General features: G+C 43.9%; 1 protein-coding gene across 1 annotated transcript in view; it reads left to right on the top strand.

Annotated features, from left to right (window-relative positions):
• Positions 1-5,272: 5,272 nt before the first annotated feature.
• Positions 5,273-14,545, top strand: part of LOC105472868 (arginase 2) — a 36,764-nt gene continuing 27,491 nt past the window's right edge. The window contains exons 1-2 of the mRNA XM_011726422.3: positions 5,273-5,482; positions 6,271-6,343. Coding sequence (XP_011724724.2) covers positions 5,372-5,482; positions 6,271-6,343 — 184 coding nt within the window. The 5' untranslated portion in view covers positions 5,273-5,371. The remainder of the gene's footprint in view (positions 5,483-6,270; positions 6,344-14,545) is intronic.

Raw genomic sequence — 14,545 nt, 5'->3', positions numbered from 1 at the left:
CTTGTTATGTTGTCCAGGCTGGTCCTGAATTCCTGGGCTCAAGCAATCTTCCTGCCTTGGCCTCCCGAAGTGCTAGCATTATAGGCATGAGCCACTGCACCTGGTTCTTTTCTCTTGTTAATCTGTCGTTTGCTATAGGAGTGGTGGCTGTTCCTTACGATGGATGAGGAAAGTTATCACATTTTTCTGCCACTACACTGCCTTTGAGAATTTGCAGTTTACCCTTCTGTGAGTCCCCTTGGATTTGCAGTAAACAAGGGTGTGCTAGAGCCTGCTCTTAGCAGCTTGCAATTTTTAGGATTTTGTGAGCCAGTTGTCAAACACAACCTTCATTAATAATCAGATTACAGTCTGGGTATGGTGGCTCATGCCTGTAATCTCAGCTTTGGGAGGCTGAGGCAAGGAGGATCGCTTGAGCCCACGAGTTTAAGACCAGTCTAGGCAGCATAATGAGAACCCCATCTCTCCAAAAAAAAAAAAAAAAAAGAAAGAAATTAGCTGGGTATGGTGGCGTGCACCTGTAGTCCCAGCTACTCAGGAGGCTGAGGTGGGAGGATTGCATGAGTCCAGGAGGTCAAGGTTGCTGTCAGCTGTGATTGTGCCACTGTACTCCAGCCTGTAATAATTTAACTACATAAATTATATTAAAACCAAAGATAATATAGACTCCAGACTTATCACTGCCTAATTATTTTACTATGTCTTCCTATTATTTATGTCCTTGAGGTTCTTTGTGTTGATTGTATCTGTATGGTAGAAATATTGTATAATGAGCACCTCTTCCCAACTCCATGTTCAGTGACATCACAATGGGAGCTCATAAATAGGAAGTATTCACACCACAGAAATCAGCAAACCTGACAATTGCATCTTACTTATTCCCACTCCCTCACAGTTCCCCACCCCACAACTCCCAGCAACCTATTAAGGGATAGAGTGTGTGTTGGCAGCCATGCAATTAAAGGAAAGAGGCCAAATCTCTAGAATTTCCTACAGAGGAAGAAGAAAAATGGAGCAAACTGGTTTAAACCTGAGGAGGGATCCTAGAGCGATGCACTAACGGTACAAGTTTTAAAGTAAATTTTTAAAATGTAACTCATTCTTTATGACTTTAGAATTTTATTTTTAAAAACAGATTTTTAAATTAAATGCCTATTTTGAAAATAAAAGGAGGTATTCATTTGGAACTTTGGGGTTTGTTTTTTGTTTTGCTTTGAGTTGCTGTTTTATGAACTTTGGGGTTGTAAAAATGAATTATAAGCAGTACATTGAGCTCCATAAAGACAGTGCCAGGGCAAGTGAGAGCCAGATGGGCACTGGGCGACTCTGTGCCTCGCTGAGGAAAAATGACTAAACATGGGCAAAGGAGATCTTAAGAAGCCAAGAGGCAAAATGCCATCATATGTGTTTTGTGTGCAAACTTGTCCGGAGGAGCATAAGAAGCAGCACCTAGATGCTTCACTCGACTTCTCAGAGTTTCCTAAGAAGTGCTCAGAGAGGTGGAAGACCATGTCTGCTAAAGAGAAAGGACAATTTGAAGCTATGGCAAGGGCGGACAAGGCCCGCTATGAAAGAGAAATTAAAACATATATCCCTCCTAAAGGGGAGACAAAAAAGTAGTTCAAGGATCCCAATGCACCTAAGAGGTCTCCTTCAGCCTTTTTCTTGTTCTGTTCCACATATGGCCCGAAAAAAGATTTGGATTTTTATTTGAGTATTTGCATATACATAATGAGGTATCATAGGATGGGATGCAACTTTAAACATGAAACTTATGTTCATATACACCTTATACACATATCCTGAAGGTGATTTTATAAAATATTTTAAATAATTTTGTTCATGAAACAAAGTTTTGACTGCATTATTTCATTTTTATTTTTATTTATTTATCTTTTGAGACAGGGTCCTCACTCTGTCACCCAGGCTGGAGTGCAGTGGTGCTATCTTGGCTCACTGCAACATCTACCTCCCTGGTTCAAACAATTCCCCTGCTTCAGCCTCCCAAGTAGCTGGGGTAACAGGCACACGCCATCACGCCTGACTAATTTTATTGTGTTTTTAGTAGAGATGGGGTTTCACCATGTTGGCCAGACTGGTCTCGAACTCCTGACCTCAGGCAATCCACCCACCTCGGCCTCCCAAAGTGCTGGGATTACAGGCGTGAGCCACCATGCCAGGCCCTGTTTTTATTTTCTTTAGAGACAGGGTCTGGCTCTGTCACCCAGGCTGCAGTGCAATGATGCAATCATGGCTCATAGGCATGAGCCACTGCACGCAGCCTTTTTTTTTTTCTTTTCTGTTTTTCTTTTTTTTTTTTTTTTTTTTTTTTTTTTGAGACGGAGTCTGGCTCTGTCGCCCAGGCTGGAGTGCAGTGGCCGGATCTCAGCTCACTGCAAGCTCCGCCTCCCGGGTTCACGCCATTCTCCTGCCTCAGCCTCCCGAGTAGCTGGGACTACAGGCGTCCGCCACCTCGCCCGGCTAGTTTTTTTTGTATTTTAGTAGAGACGGGGTTTCACCGTGTTAGCCAGGATGGTCTCGATCTCCTGACCTCGTGATCCGCCCGTCTCGGCCTCCCAAAGTGCTGGGATTACAGGCTTGAGCCACCGCGCCCGGCCCTTTCTTTTTTCTTTACTTTCTTTTTTTTTAAGACTAGTCAAGTGCAGTAGTGAGAAGGGGAGAAAAAATAGAACAAGGTGTTCCATCTGTAACTGACTGTGAACAATCTATTAAGGTAACTCACTACCTTCGGACCAAACTGACTGCATTTTGACTGGGACTGGTCACATGAGGTCCAGTATGGGATTTTCCACTTGTGTCATCATGTAGGTGCTGAAAATTTGGATTGGGATTTTAGATTTTTGGATTAAGGATGCTCAACCTGTATAACAATCTCCTGTTCACTTTCCCAGTGCATAATAAAGTGGAACTAGTAATTTATCTCTGACTAAACTATAGGTTGTGGAAAACCACTGAAAATGACATGCAGGATTAAAGTAGCACTTTGGAAAGGTCAGTCTGGTGATCCAGAGTAAATGCTCAAAAAGCAAGAGGTTTTTTTGTTTTGTGTTGTTGTTATTGTTTGTTTGTTCGTTTTTGAGACAGAGTTTCGCTCTTGTTGCCCAGGCTGGAGTGCAATGGCAGAATCTCAGCTCACCGCAACCTCCGCCTCCCAGGTTCAAGTGATTCTCTTGCCTCAGCCTCCTGAGTAGTTGGGATTACAGGCACCCGCCACCACGCCCAGCTTTTTGTATTTTTAGTAGAGACGGGGGTTTCTCCATGCTGGCCAGGCTGGTCTCAAACTCCCAACCTCAGGTGATCCACCCGCCTTGGCCTCCCAAAGTGCTGGGATTACAGGCGTGAGCCACCTCACCCAGTGGAAGCAAGAGGTTTTTGCAGTAGCACAGGAAGCCCTGAGGCAACCTGTGCCAGTATCAACTTCAGAAAACATAGTAAAAGGGAAAAAGTTGAATGTGGTGATGGGCAAGAAATACAAAAGTATCAACATAATTTCAGTGAACTGAACAAGTATGATGTATGTGACTGAATCCCTGACCACGCCCCCTCCCATTCCTGGAGGGCTTGTTAAAACATAGGTTACTGGTGCCCTGCCCCTGGAGTTACTGATTCTGTACATTTGGGGGTGGGGCCCAAGAATTTGCACTTCTAACAAGTATCTGGTGACCCATAACAGGTGCTCCAGAAGCAAGAAGTTTCTTGCTGCTTTTTATTTATTTTTGTTTTTGAGACAGGGTGTCACTCTGTCACCCAGGCTGAGGTACAGTGGTGTGATCATGGCTCACTGAAGCCTCGACTTCCTGGGCTCAAGAGATCCTCCCACTTTAGCCTCCCGAGTAGCTGGGGCCATAGGCACATGCCACCACACTCAGCTTTTTTTTTTTTTTTTTTTTTTTTTTAATCTCTAGTACAGTCAGCATCTCACTATGCTGCCCAGGCTGGTCTCAAACTCAGATCCTCTGCCTTGGCCTTCCAAAGTGCTCGAATTACAGGGGTGAGTCACCGTGTGCAGCCGGTTTCTTCTTGATGCTGTATCCAGGTGATGCTGATGCTGCTGGTCTGGGACCACACTTTTAGAACCACTGACTTACAGCAGTTATTTTGCTAAGGCCTCAAAGACAGCATTGTTAAACCAGCAGGGGGACACAGTACACAACAGAGCCTCTAAAAATAAAATGCCTTAAGGTACTAAAGCTCCTTTGGAGTTATGGTGTTGCCATGGAGACCTCTGAACTATTTTGGAAAGCAGTGTGTAAATTGACATCAGTTGAAATAAATTTCAGGTGTTTATGTAAAGAATTAATTTGGTAGAAATAATGTCTAGATTCGTGCATGCCATGGTGTGTTGGTTAAGAACTTGGAATGTGGAGTCAGCTCTGCCACTTACAAGCCATGTGGCTGTGGGAAAATTACTTACACCTTTGATCTTGTCTTCTTCGCTTTAAAAAGTAACCTGTGGTATAGAATTGGAGGGGTAAAGTTCTTGGAATGCTGAGTATTATTAAATTATTATTAGTTGTTAAAACTCTAAGTAGTTACTTAGTACTTTCAGCTCTTTAGCCTACCCCAAAATTAGAAATAGTCTAAATACGTTGCTATATTTACTTTTTAATAACCAGCGCTCCCGTTATTCAGGTAAAGAATTAAAAACATTTAGAAGTAATTTGCTTTGTAAATCCTAACCTCTTTCATTCAAAATACCTAAGGTAGACGGCTCTTTATAAACGTGCCCGGCTCAGAGAGCTCTCATCTATATTATATCTCCGAATCTAAATTTCACTGATGCCCAAAGTCTAAGAGTGTTTCGTGGGCGTTGAGCTTTGAGACAGAACGAAGATGGATGCTGGTTTTGACTAGGCAGGGCACTCACGTGGGGTCTGGTCAGACCAGGCCCGACCCAGCCAGCCCATTGGTAGAGTCAGCATCAGCCGGGCGTGAAGATTCGTGTTGATTCCTGCGTTCCGCCAAGTTCAGGAACCTGGCAGGGGCCGGCCGCCTCCCGCGAAGGGACACACCTGTTGGTCACCGCTCTTACTGGCCAGACCTGGATATTGGCCTTCTGGCGTCAGAGGCAGGGGCATGTCCCTGGCCGGAGAGCCCAGGCCAGCGTGGGGTGACGTCATCGAAGGCATGTCCCAGCCCTGCAGAGCGGTGGGCGGGGCCTGCGAAGGTGTGCCGGGGGCTGGTTGGAGGCGCGGGCGGCGGGGTCGGGGCGGGGACAATGTGGCGGTGACGTCACGGGGCGGGGCGGAGGCTGGAGCGAGTAGGTAGGCGCAGCGACCGGCGGTGGCGCTCACTCCCGGCTTCCAGCCGCCCTGAGCCTCTGCTTTGGAGATTCTCAGTGCCACGGATCATGTCCCTAAGGGGCAGCCTCTCGCGTCTCCTCCAGAAGCGAGTGCATTCCATCCTGAAGAAATCCGTCCACTCTGTGGCTGTGATAGGAGCCCCGTTCTCACAAGGGCAGGTGAGAACTGGCACCTGGCACCGCCGGGCAGGATCCTCCGCCCCCCAGAACCTGGAGAAGGCGGCGGTGGGATGCGGGGGACCGGGAGGCGAGGAGAGGATGGGGAGAAAAGGCGAGGGGAAGAGCTGGCGGGTTCCCGCGATTGGGCACCGTGGGAGCCTGTGGGACTTTCTCCGACAGAGGATGGAGAGGGAGGGAGGGGTGGAGGCCACCCTGTTTGGGATGAGGGCGAGTTTCTGCGGCCTCCCCAGAAAGACCGAGAAAACGGTGGATGCAGCTTGGGGTGATGGAGGGGAGAGAATGAGAGGGAGGATTCCTTGGAGGGGCTGGAGGAGGTGAAACTGGCCAGAATCCCCAGTGGAGAATCGATGGAGGAGGTTAAAGGGAGCGACCGAGGATTTAAGTCTTCTGGATCCATTCACTCAGAATGAGCTTTATTTAACTGGGAGGGAAATTGGAGCTGGCCTCTCCAGCGCGGGAGGCCGGGAGGAGCTGTTTTGTTCTCTTCAATGAAGGAAACCTGCAGTCGGGAGCGCTCAGTCTTCTAGAAGCCCGGTCTCTGGCCCCAGCCAGCCCCACACACGCCTAGTTCCCGGATCCTAACCTGGCTCAGCCTCTCCCGTCTTGGCTTGGGCAGCTGATGTGATTCCAACAATGGAGTTAGAAGGACAGTCATAGATGGAAGGGCTGATGCTGTCACAGGTTTTCAGAGGAACCTGCTGGGAACTAAGTGTACCAAAGTGGTTTTTTCAGTCATCTTCTCTAACTGTAATTTTTGTGATTGACAGAAAAGAAAAGGAGTGGAGCATGGTCCCGCTGCCATAAGAGAAGCTGGCTTGATGAAAAGGCTCTCCAGTCTGGGTAAGTGGTTAGATTTTTAGATATCAGTGCAGGACTAGTAATAGAGTATTTCAGAATCTTTTTCTCTGACATCCAGGAACCACACAGCTTTGTGTTTGGGAACAGTCTGCCACATCCGGCATCCTCCTTTGGATTCCATCTACAGCTTAAGATCTATCAAGGAGTCATCAGGGAAAGTCCTCGTGCAATAAAGAGTGTGTTGAAAGGCAAGGTGGTAGAGTGAGGCAAGGTCTGAACAGCTGCCAGTGAATGCAAGTGATGCTAAGAACACTAACTCCAGCTTCAACTGCATAGTCAACCTTTCCCCTTAAAATTCCATTTTCCTAACTCAATCTTGAGATGCTTATGATTTGTCAGTCTCACCAGTTTCCTGTCTTCAAATTATTTCCTCTCTAGGGTTAATATCTTTATTACTGGAAGCAGTAATATAGGTCTTATAGACTCATTGATCTTATAGAACTAATAGGCTTAGATCTGTGTTTTCCGAGTTCTTTTTTGTCTTTTTTTTTTTTGACATGGAGTCTTGTTCCATCACCTAGGCTGGAGTGCAATGGTGCAATCTTGGCTCACTGCAACCTCCACCTTCTGGGTTCAAGCGATTCTCCTCCCAAGTAGCTGGAATTACAGATGTGTGCCACTACACCTGGCTAATTTTTGTATTTTTAGTAGACATGGGGTTTCACCATGTTGGTCAGGCCGGTCTTGAACTCCTGATCTCAGGTGATCCGCCCACCTCAGCTTCCCAAAGTGCTGGGATTATAGGTGTGAGCCACTGTGCCCAGCTATAAATGCCATTTCTATAGTAAGGGAGAACCCTTCTTTTAGTAACAGCACCAAATTTGAATACCTTTATAAGCAGGGCACGGTAGTTCATGCCTGTAATCCCAGCACTTTGGGAGGCTGAGGTGGGTGGATCACCTGAGGTCAGGAGTTCGAGACCAGCCTGACCAATATGGTGAAATCCCTTCTCTACTAAAAATACAAAAATTAGGCATAGTAGCATGCACCTGTAGTCCCAGCTACTCAGGAGCCTGAGACGGAAGAATTGCTTGAACCTGGGAGGCAAAGGTTGCAGTGAGCCAAAATTGTGCCACTGCACTCTAGCCTGGGCAACAGAGTGAGACTCCATCTCAAATAAATACATACATTTATGGCAGGAAGGTTCTTCTTTATATCCAATCTAAATGTTTCTAGCCTCCATTCAAGGCCATTTGCTCTGTTTATGTTTGGATCATTCACATATCTTTTCCGGTGATATAAGAGCAAAATGTGAGGCAGCACGGAGATTATGGAGATAATAACACAGAATCTAAGTTAACTCCCCACTGTTGCTCTGAAATCTTATCTGCTGGTCATAAGTCCAGTCCAAGTGAAGTCATCTCCTTCCAAAAGACAGGAATAATGAAGTCACTGAAACCACCTTGAGTTCAGGTGTCCTTCATTTACCTCCACCTACATATGGATATGGTGACTTGGATTCAATACTCAGACCTTATTTCTTTATTAAACAATTGCAGTTTCTTCTTTACTAAGGCCTCTCTTAGTCATTTTAATAACTCTCCAAGTTCACCACCGAAGATTAAAGACAAACTACTAAGATTTAGTCTTCTTTTAATGTGTCGCAAGTTACCTAATGGAAGGAGGTTTTTATTCCTGCCTATAAATGAGCATACTGACTCTTAAAATAGCTTGTACACATTGCCTTTTTAAAAGAATAATTTTACACTGAAGACGACAATCTCTGGTTATCACTATTTTTAAATCCTGGAGACATCTCTGCAGTCCATCTGAACTTGGCCAAGCATTGCTCCAATTGCTCTACCATCTGTAGGTTCTGCCACAAGAGACTCCTGACAAGAAGCGGTTTCAGTCTCTTCTGGAGGAGACCTCTATAATAATCAGCTGAGGCTGCTGAATGAGGGGGAAGGGCACATTTGTAGCAGCTTCTCTTACTCATGCTTTGTAGACTTCCTTTCCTGTCACAGCTCTTGGTATTTTTCCACTCCAGTGCAGGGGAAGCCATTCTCCTGCATATACTACTCCCCTACTGCTTCCTCTCTAAACTCCAACCTAAAGTAGTGGTGAAGTTTCAGTTTATGTGGCTTTCCCTTTGACTTTTTTCTCAGATATATTTAATTGTACAATTATATCCTTACTGTGTAGCTGATTGGTAGCTCAGTATCACCAGCAGTCTGAAATAGAATCTCATAGCCTATTAAATAAAACTGTGGCTCTCAGCAGATTTCTAGCATGTGGTTTTGGCTAATCTCCTGGAATATGTTGGAGAAAAGTACCAAGAGACATTTCAATTGCTCTATTCCTAAACAGTACCAAAATAACTTGAGTGTTTTGAGCACTTTCAAATAAACAGCATGGGTCAAATTTCGAAGGAGAGACTCATGGAAAGGTAACTTTCACAATCCCTTTGTTCCTTGCCTTTGCTCTGATGTCACAGGCTGCCGGTGTTAACATAGCATGAGTTAAACTTCCTGTTTTCTCTCAAGTGAATGTATTTGACTTAGTGCCTGGGCTTGTTTTATTTCCTTGGGCTTACTAAGGACACTCAATAGTTCTCTCAGGTAACCTTTCCTTTTATTTTATTTATTTTATTTTATTTTTTTTTGAGACGGAGTCTCGTTGTGTCACCAGGCTGGAGTGCAGTGGTGCGATCTTGGCTCACTGCAACCTCTGCCTCCCGGGTTCAAGCAATTCTCCTGCCTCAACCTCAACCTCAATGAGTAGCTGGGATTACAGGTGTGTGCCACTGTGCCCGGCTAAATTTTGTATTTTTAGTAGAGTCGGGGTTTCACCATGTTGGCCAGGCTGGTCTCGAATTCCTGACCTCAGGTGATCCGCCCATATAGGCTTCCCAAAGTGCTGGGATTACAGGAGTGAGCCACTGCTCCCAGCCATCTTTTATTTTTCTTTGAGAGAGGGTCTCACTCTGTCACTCAGGCTGGACTGCAGTGGCATAGTCACAGCCTACTGCAGTCTCAACCTCCTGGACTCAAGCGATCCTCCCACTTTAGCCTCTTGAGTAGCTGGGACTACAGACACATGCGAGTATGCCTGAATAATTTTTTTTTCTTTCATAGAGCCAGGGTCTCACTATGTTGCCCAGACTGGTCCCGAACTCCTGGGCTTAAGAGGGCCTGAAGAGAAATGAAAAGGCATTGTTCTGGCAAGGCTGAGGAGCAGTATATCTGCACCTGATTTTGGTTAGCTCTGAGAACCATGGTAATTTGTGAACTCTAGCCACCTGTTACCATGTGAGAAGGCGTAGGCCTTGTACTCTTTTCTCCAGTTTTTCAAGAAAAGTGAGAAATTTGCATTTTAATGGGAAATCTGTGTTGTTTTAAAATACTGTATAATGACACCATTGAAAATGGTGGTGTAGGGCCTCCAAAAAAGGAATGAGAACTGTATTAGTCTGTTCTTGTACTTCTGTAAAGACACACCTGAGACTGGGTAATTCAAAAAGAAAAGAGGTTTAATTGACTCATGGTTCTGCAGGCTGTACAGGCTTCTTTTCTGGGGAGGCCCTAGGAGAATTATAATCATGGCAGAAGGTGAAGGGGGAAGCAAGCACGTCTTATATGGCGGGACCAGGAGGAAGAGAGCGAAGAGGGAGGTGCTACACACTTTTAACCGGATCTCATGAGAACTCTATCATGAGACAGTACTAGGGAGATGGTGCTAAACCATTAGAAACAACCCCCATGATCCAATCACCTCCCACCAGGCCAGACCTCCAACATTGGGGATTACAATTCAACATGAGATTTGGGTGGGAACACAGAGCCAAATTATATCAAGAACACTGGCAAAAATGATCAGAATCAGCTTTTTCAGAACTCTGGAAATTAACCAAAGGCTTGCAGCAATCTGGGGAGCATTTATTCAGGAAAAATGTTGAATCTCCGTAAGAACGTTAAGATTTGTGGCATTTTAACTTGCCCTGTTCCCATGCTGCCTTTTCCCAGATCAGCTGTAGCCTGGACAACCAATAGCCTGCAATCACAGTGAAACCAGGAGGCTGGCAGTTACTGGAAAAGGGAGAACAGAGTTAATACTCCTCATAGACCATCCCCAGTAAATTGCCATTTGACTGGTCTGGTGGTTTCCTAAAATTGTCCACTCACAAGGTTGTCTTTATTTGACCAACACAAATCAGTAAGGAAAGAATAGTCTTCAGTAAATGGTGCTGGGATAACTGGATATCCACATACCAAAAAAAAAAAAAAAAATCCCTATCTCACACCATATATGAAAATTAACTCAAAATGGACCAAAGTCCTAAATGTAATGCTGAAACCGTATAACTGTTAGAGAACATAGGACTGGATTTTTGTGACCTTGGGTCAGGTGTTGGTTTCTTAGATATCCTACCAAAATCACAAATGACAAAAATTAAATTGGACTTACCTAAATTAAATATATCTGTTTCAAAGAGCACTATCAAGAAAGTAGAAAGACTTCATCAATGTAATGGAAAACAAAAGAAAAGAAGGTAAAAAGACTGCCCATAGAATGGGCAAAATATTTGCAAATTGTATACCTGGTAGGATTGTAGTGTTCAGCAAACATAAATAAAATAACAACTGTAAAAAGACAACCCAATTTAAAAATTAGCAATAGATTTAATTAGCCACTTCTCCAAATAATTTATACAAATGGGCAATAAACACATTAGTCATTACAGAAATGCAAATTAAAAACTACAATGGCCGGGCGTGGCAGCTCACACCTGTAATCCGAGTACTTTGGGAGGCTGAGGTGGGCAGATCATTTGAGGTCAGGAGTTCGAGACCAGCCTGATCAACATGGTGAAACTCCATCTCTACTAAAAAATACAAAAATTAGCCGGATGTGGTGGCACACGCCTGTAGTCCCAGCTACTCAGGAGGCTGAGGCGAGAGAATCACTTGAACCCAGGAGGTGGAGGTTGCAGTGAGCAGAGATCGTACCACTGCATTCCAGCCTGGGCAACAGAGTGAGACTCTGTCTCGGAGGGGGCGGGGGTGGGAGCTACAAGGAAATAACATTTCACACCCACTAGGATGGCTATGATAAAAAAGACAATACCAAGTATTGGTGAGGGTGTAAAAAGATTGGACCTGTCATACACTACTGGTGTGAATGTAAAACTGTGCAGCCACTTTGGAAAACAGTTTGGCAGACCCTCAAAGTTAAATGTATAGTTACTGTATCCTCAAGCAATTCCTATGTATATACCTAACAGAATTCAAAACACATATTCACACAAACTCTTCTTTTAAGACAAATTCTCGCCCTTTCACCCATGCTGGAGTGCAGTGGTGCAATCTCGGCCTCAGCCTTCTGAGTACCTGGGACCACAGGTGAGCGCCACCATGCCCAGCTAACTTTTGTGTTTTTATATTTGCCATATTGGCCAGGTTGGTCTCGAACTCCTAGCCTCAAGTGATCCACCTGCCTCAGCCTCCCAAAGTGCTGGGATTATAGGCATGAGCCACTGCACCTGGCCACACAAAAACTTATATACAAATATTTATAGCATTATTCATAATGGTCAACATGTGGAAGCTCAAATGTACATTAATTGAATAGGTGAGGAAAATTTGACATATCCATACAATGGAGTATTATTCAGCCATAAATGGAATGAAGTACTAATTTATGCTACAACATGGATGAACCTAGAAAACATGCTAAGTGAAAGAAGGCAGACACAGAAGGCCACATATTATATGATTCCATTTATATGAACTGTCTAGAATAGGCAAAGCCATAGAGACAGAAAGGAGATTAGTGGTTCCCAGGAGCTGGGAATGACTGCTAAAGGGCATGGGTTTCTTTTTGAAGGGTGATGGAACTGTTGTGGAATTACATAGTGTCGATGGCTGCACAACTTCTTGAATATATTAGAAAGCACTGAATTATAAATTCTAAAGGGATGAATTTTATGGTATGTGAATTATATCTCAATAATTAAAAAACTAGGCAATTGTGATCAGTAAGGAGATATATATATATGAAACTTCTGAATTGCTAATATTGATCTATTTTGTGACTTGGGTAGTAACTACAGGGTGTTTACAACTATCTGTTATGTAAGTTTTATGTGTTTATATTTTATGAAATATACAATAAAGACACACTACAAATCATGTCTGTTGATAGATATGGATATTTTTAAGCTTTAGTTTTGGGCATTGAAAAGAGATGAAAATGTTGTCTCTGAGGTGCCTTTTGAACCGTGTTATATCTTTGGGACAAGAATTGGTTGCTAGGTTGACTCAACAGCAAATATCAGTGATGTTTCTGAAGAGAGTGTAGGGCTGTATGATCCACCAAACCTTCTGCCTCCGCCATTCACACTCTTCTATTAAACAATTGTCAAGGCATAGTAGCTCATGCCTGTCAGTCCAGCATTTAGGGAGGCCAAGGTGGGAAGATTACTTGAGGCCAGGAGTTTAAGATCAGCCTGGACAATGTAGCAAGACCCCATCTCTACATTTTTTAAGAGTCTATTTCCACAGCAAGGAAGAAATGAAAGTACAGCATCTGTCCCACTCCCCGCAAAAAAGTCTTTGCCTAGGGTCTGCATATGTGACTGGAAGCTAAATTATTGGAATGAGCTTGTTTGTTTAAGGTTAGTAAAGTGCTGGGTTCTTCGATTTCTAAAGTCATTCTGATATGTATTTGGAAAAGTAAATGTCTAGCAAATTGGCTTTATATTTCCTTTAGAGATCTAGCAAAGACCAAACCTGCTTTGGACCTCATCTGTGCCACAGTCCCCTTGGGGGATGGGCCACCTGTAGCAGAAGAATAGGAGCTGAGGCATGAGCTGATAAGTGGCATCACTTTAGGGCCCACTCCAATCCCACATGGAATGTCACTAATAGTGACCTGTTTCTTTGGGTTCAAGCTTTTCATTTTCTGGGCCTCCTTTATATTGCAGATTCTTTTATTTTATAGATAGGTCTCACTATGTTGCCCAGGCTGGAGTGCAGGGGCTATTCCCAGACAAAATCATAGTACACTACTGCCTCAAACTTCTGGGCTCAAGCAAGCCTCCTGTCTCAGCTTTCTGGGTAGCTGGGATTACAGATGTGCACCACTGTGCTCGGCTGCAGATTCCTTTGAGGAGGTGAATACATAATCAGTAATTTGCTAATGCCTTAGTGAAAACTCAGTGATGTGCCTGCATAGAGGGAAATCTATAATAGACACTGTTGGGATTTGGCAAATTTCAATGTAGTCGTATATTTCCCATTTATGACAGAAAAGATTTTAACTTAATACCTTTTATTTAACTTAATACCTCTTATCAAAAGTTTTTGATACTTAACATTTACCATCTTCTAGACACTGTGCTAGGCATTTGCTATTATCCCATTTTCAAAATTTGTAAAAAGCAAATTTTGACCACCTCAGCCATTAGGATGGCTACTATCAAAACAGAAAATAAGAAGTGTTGATGAAGATGTGGAGAAATTGAAACTCTTGTACACTATTGGTAGGAACATAAAATGGGGCTGCTATGGAAAACAGTATGGTACTCCTCTAAAAATTAAAAATAGAATTACTATATGATTTAGCAATTCCACTTCTGGGTATGTACCCAAAAGGATTGAAAGCAGGATCTTGAAGTAGTTGCGTACCCATGTTCATAGCAGTATTAACAATAGCTGAAAGGTGGAAGTAACCCAAGTGTTCATTGATGGATGAATGGAGAAACAAAATGTGGTACATACATATAATGGACTATTATTCAGTCTTTAAAAAGCAGGGCTGGGTGGGGTGGCTTATGCCTGTAATCCCAGCACTTTGGGAGGCTGAAGCGGGACGATTGCTTGAGTCCAGGAGTTTGAGACCAGCCTGGGCAACTTAGTGAGACCCCACCTCCACACACACACACAAAAAAAGCCAGGTGTGCTGGTGCATGCATGTAGTCCTAGCTACTCTGGAGGCTGAGGCAGGAATATTGCTTGAGCCCAGGAGGTTGAGGCTGCAGTGAGCTGTGATCATACCACTGCATTCCAGTCCAGCAGCATGGACAACAGAATAAAGCCTCATCTCTGTTTAAGAAACAAAACAAAGAAACCTGACATATGCTGCAATATGGGTGAACTTTGAGGACATTATGCTAAGTGAAATAAGCCAGGTACAAAAGAACAAATACAGCATGATTCCATTTATATGAAGTTTTTAGAGTAG

This window comes from Macaca nemestrina, chromosome 7, assembly GCF_043159975.1.
Source record: "Macaca nemestrina isolate mMacNem1 chromosome 7, mMacNem.hap1, whole genome shotgun sequence".
Lineage (NCBI taxonomy): Eukaryota > Metazoa > Chordata > Mammalia > Primates > Cercopithecidae > Macaca > Macaca nemestrina.
Note: the sequence above shows the minus strand (reverse complement) of the source record. Positions and strands in the feature narration are given on the sequence as shown.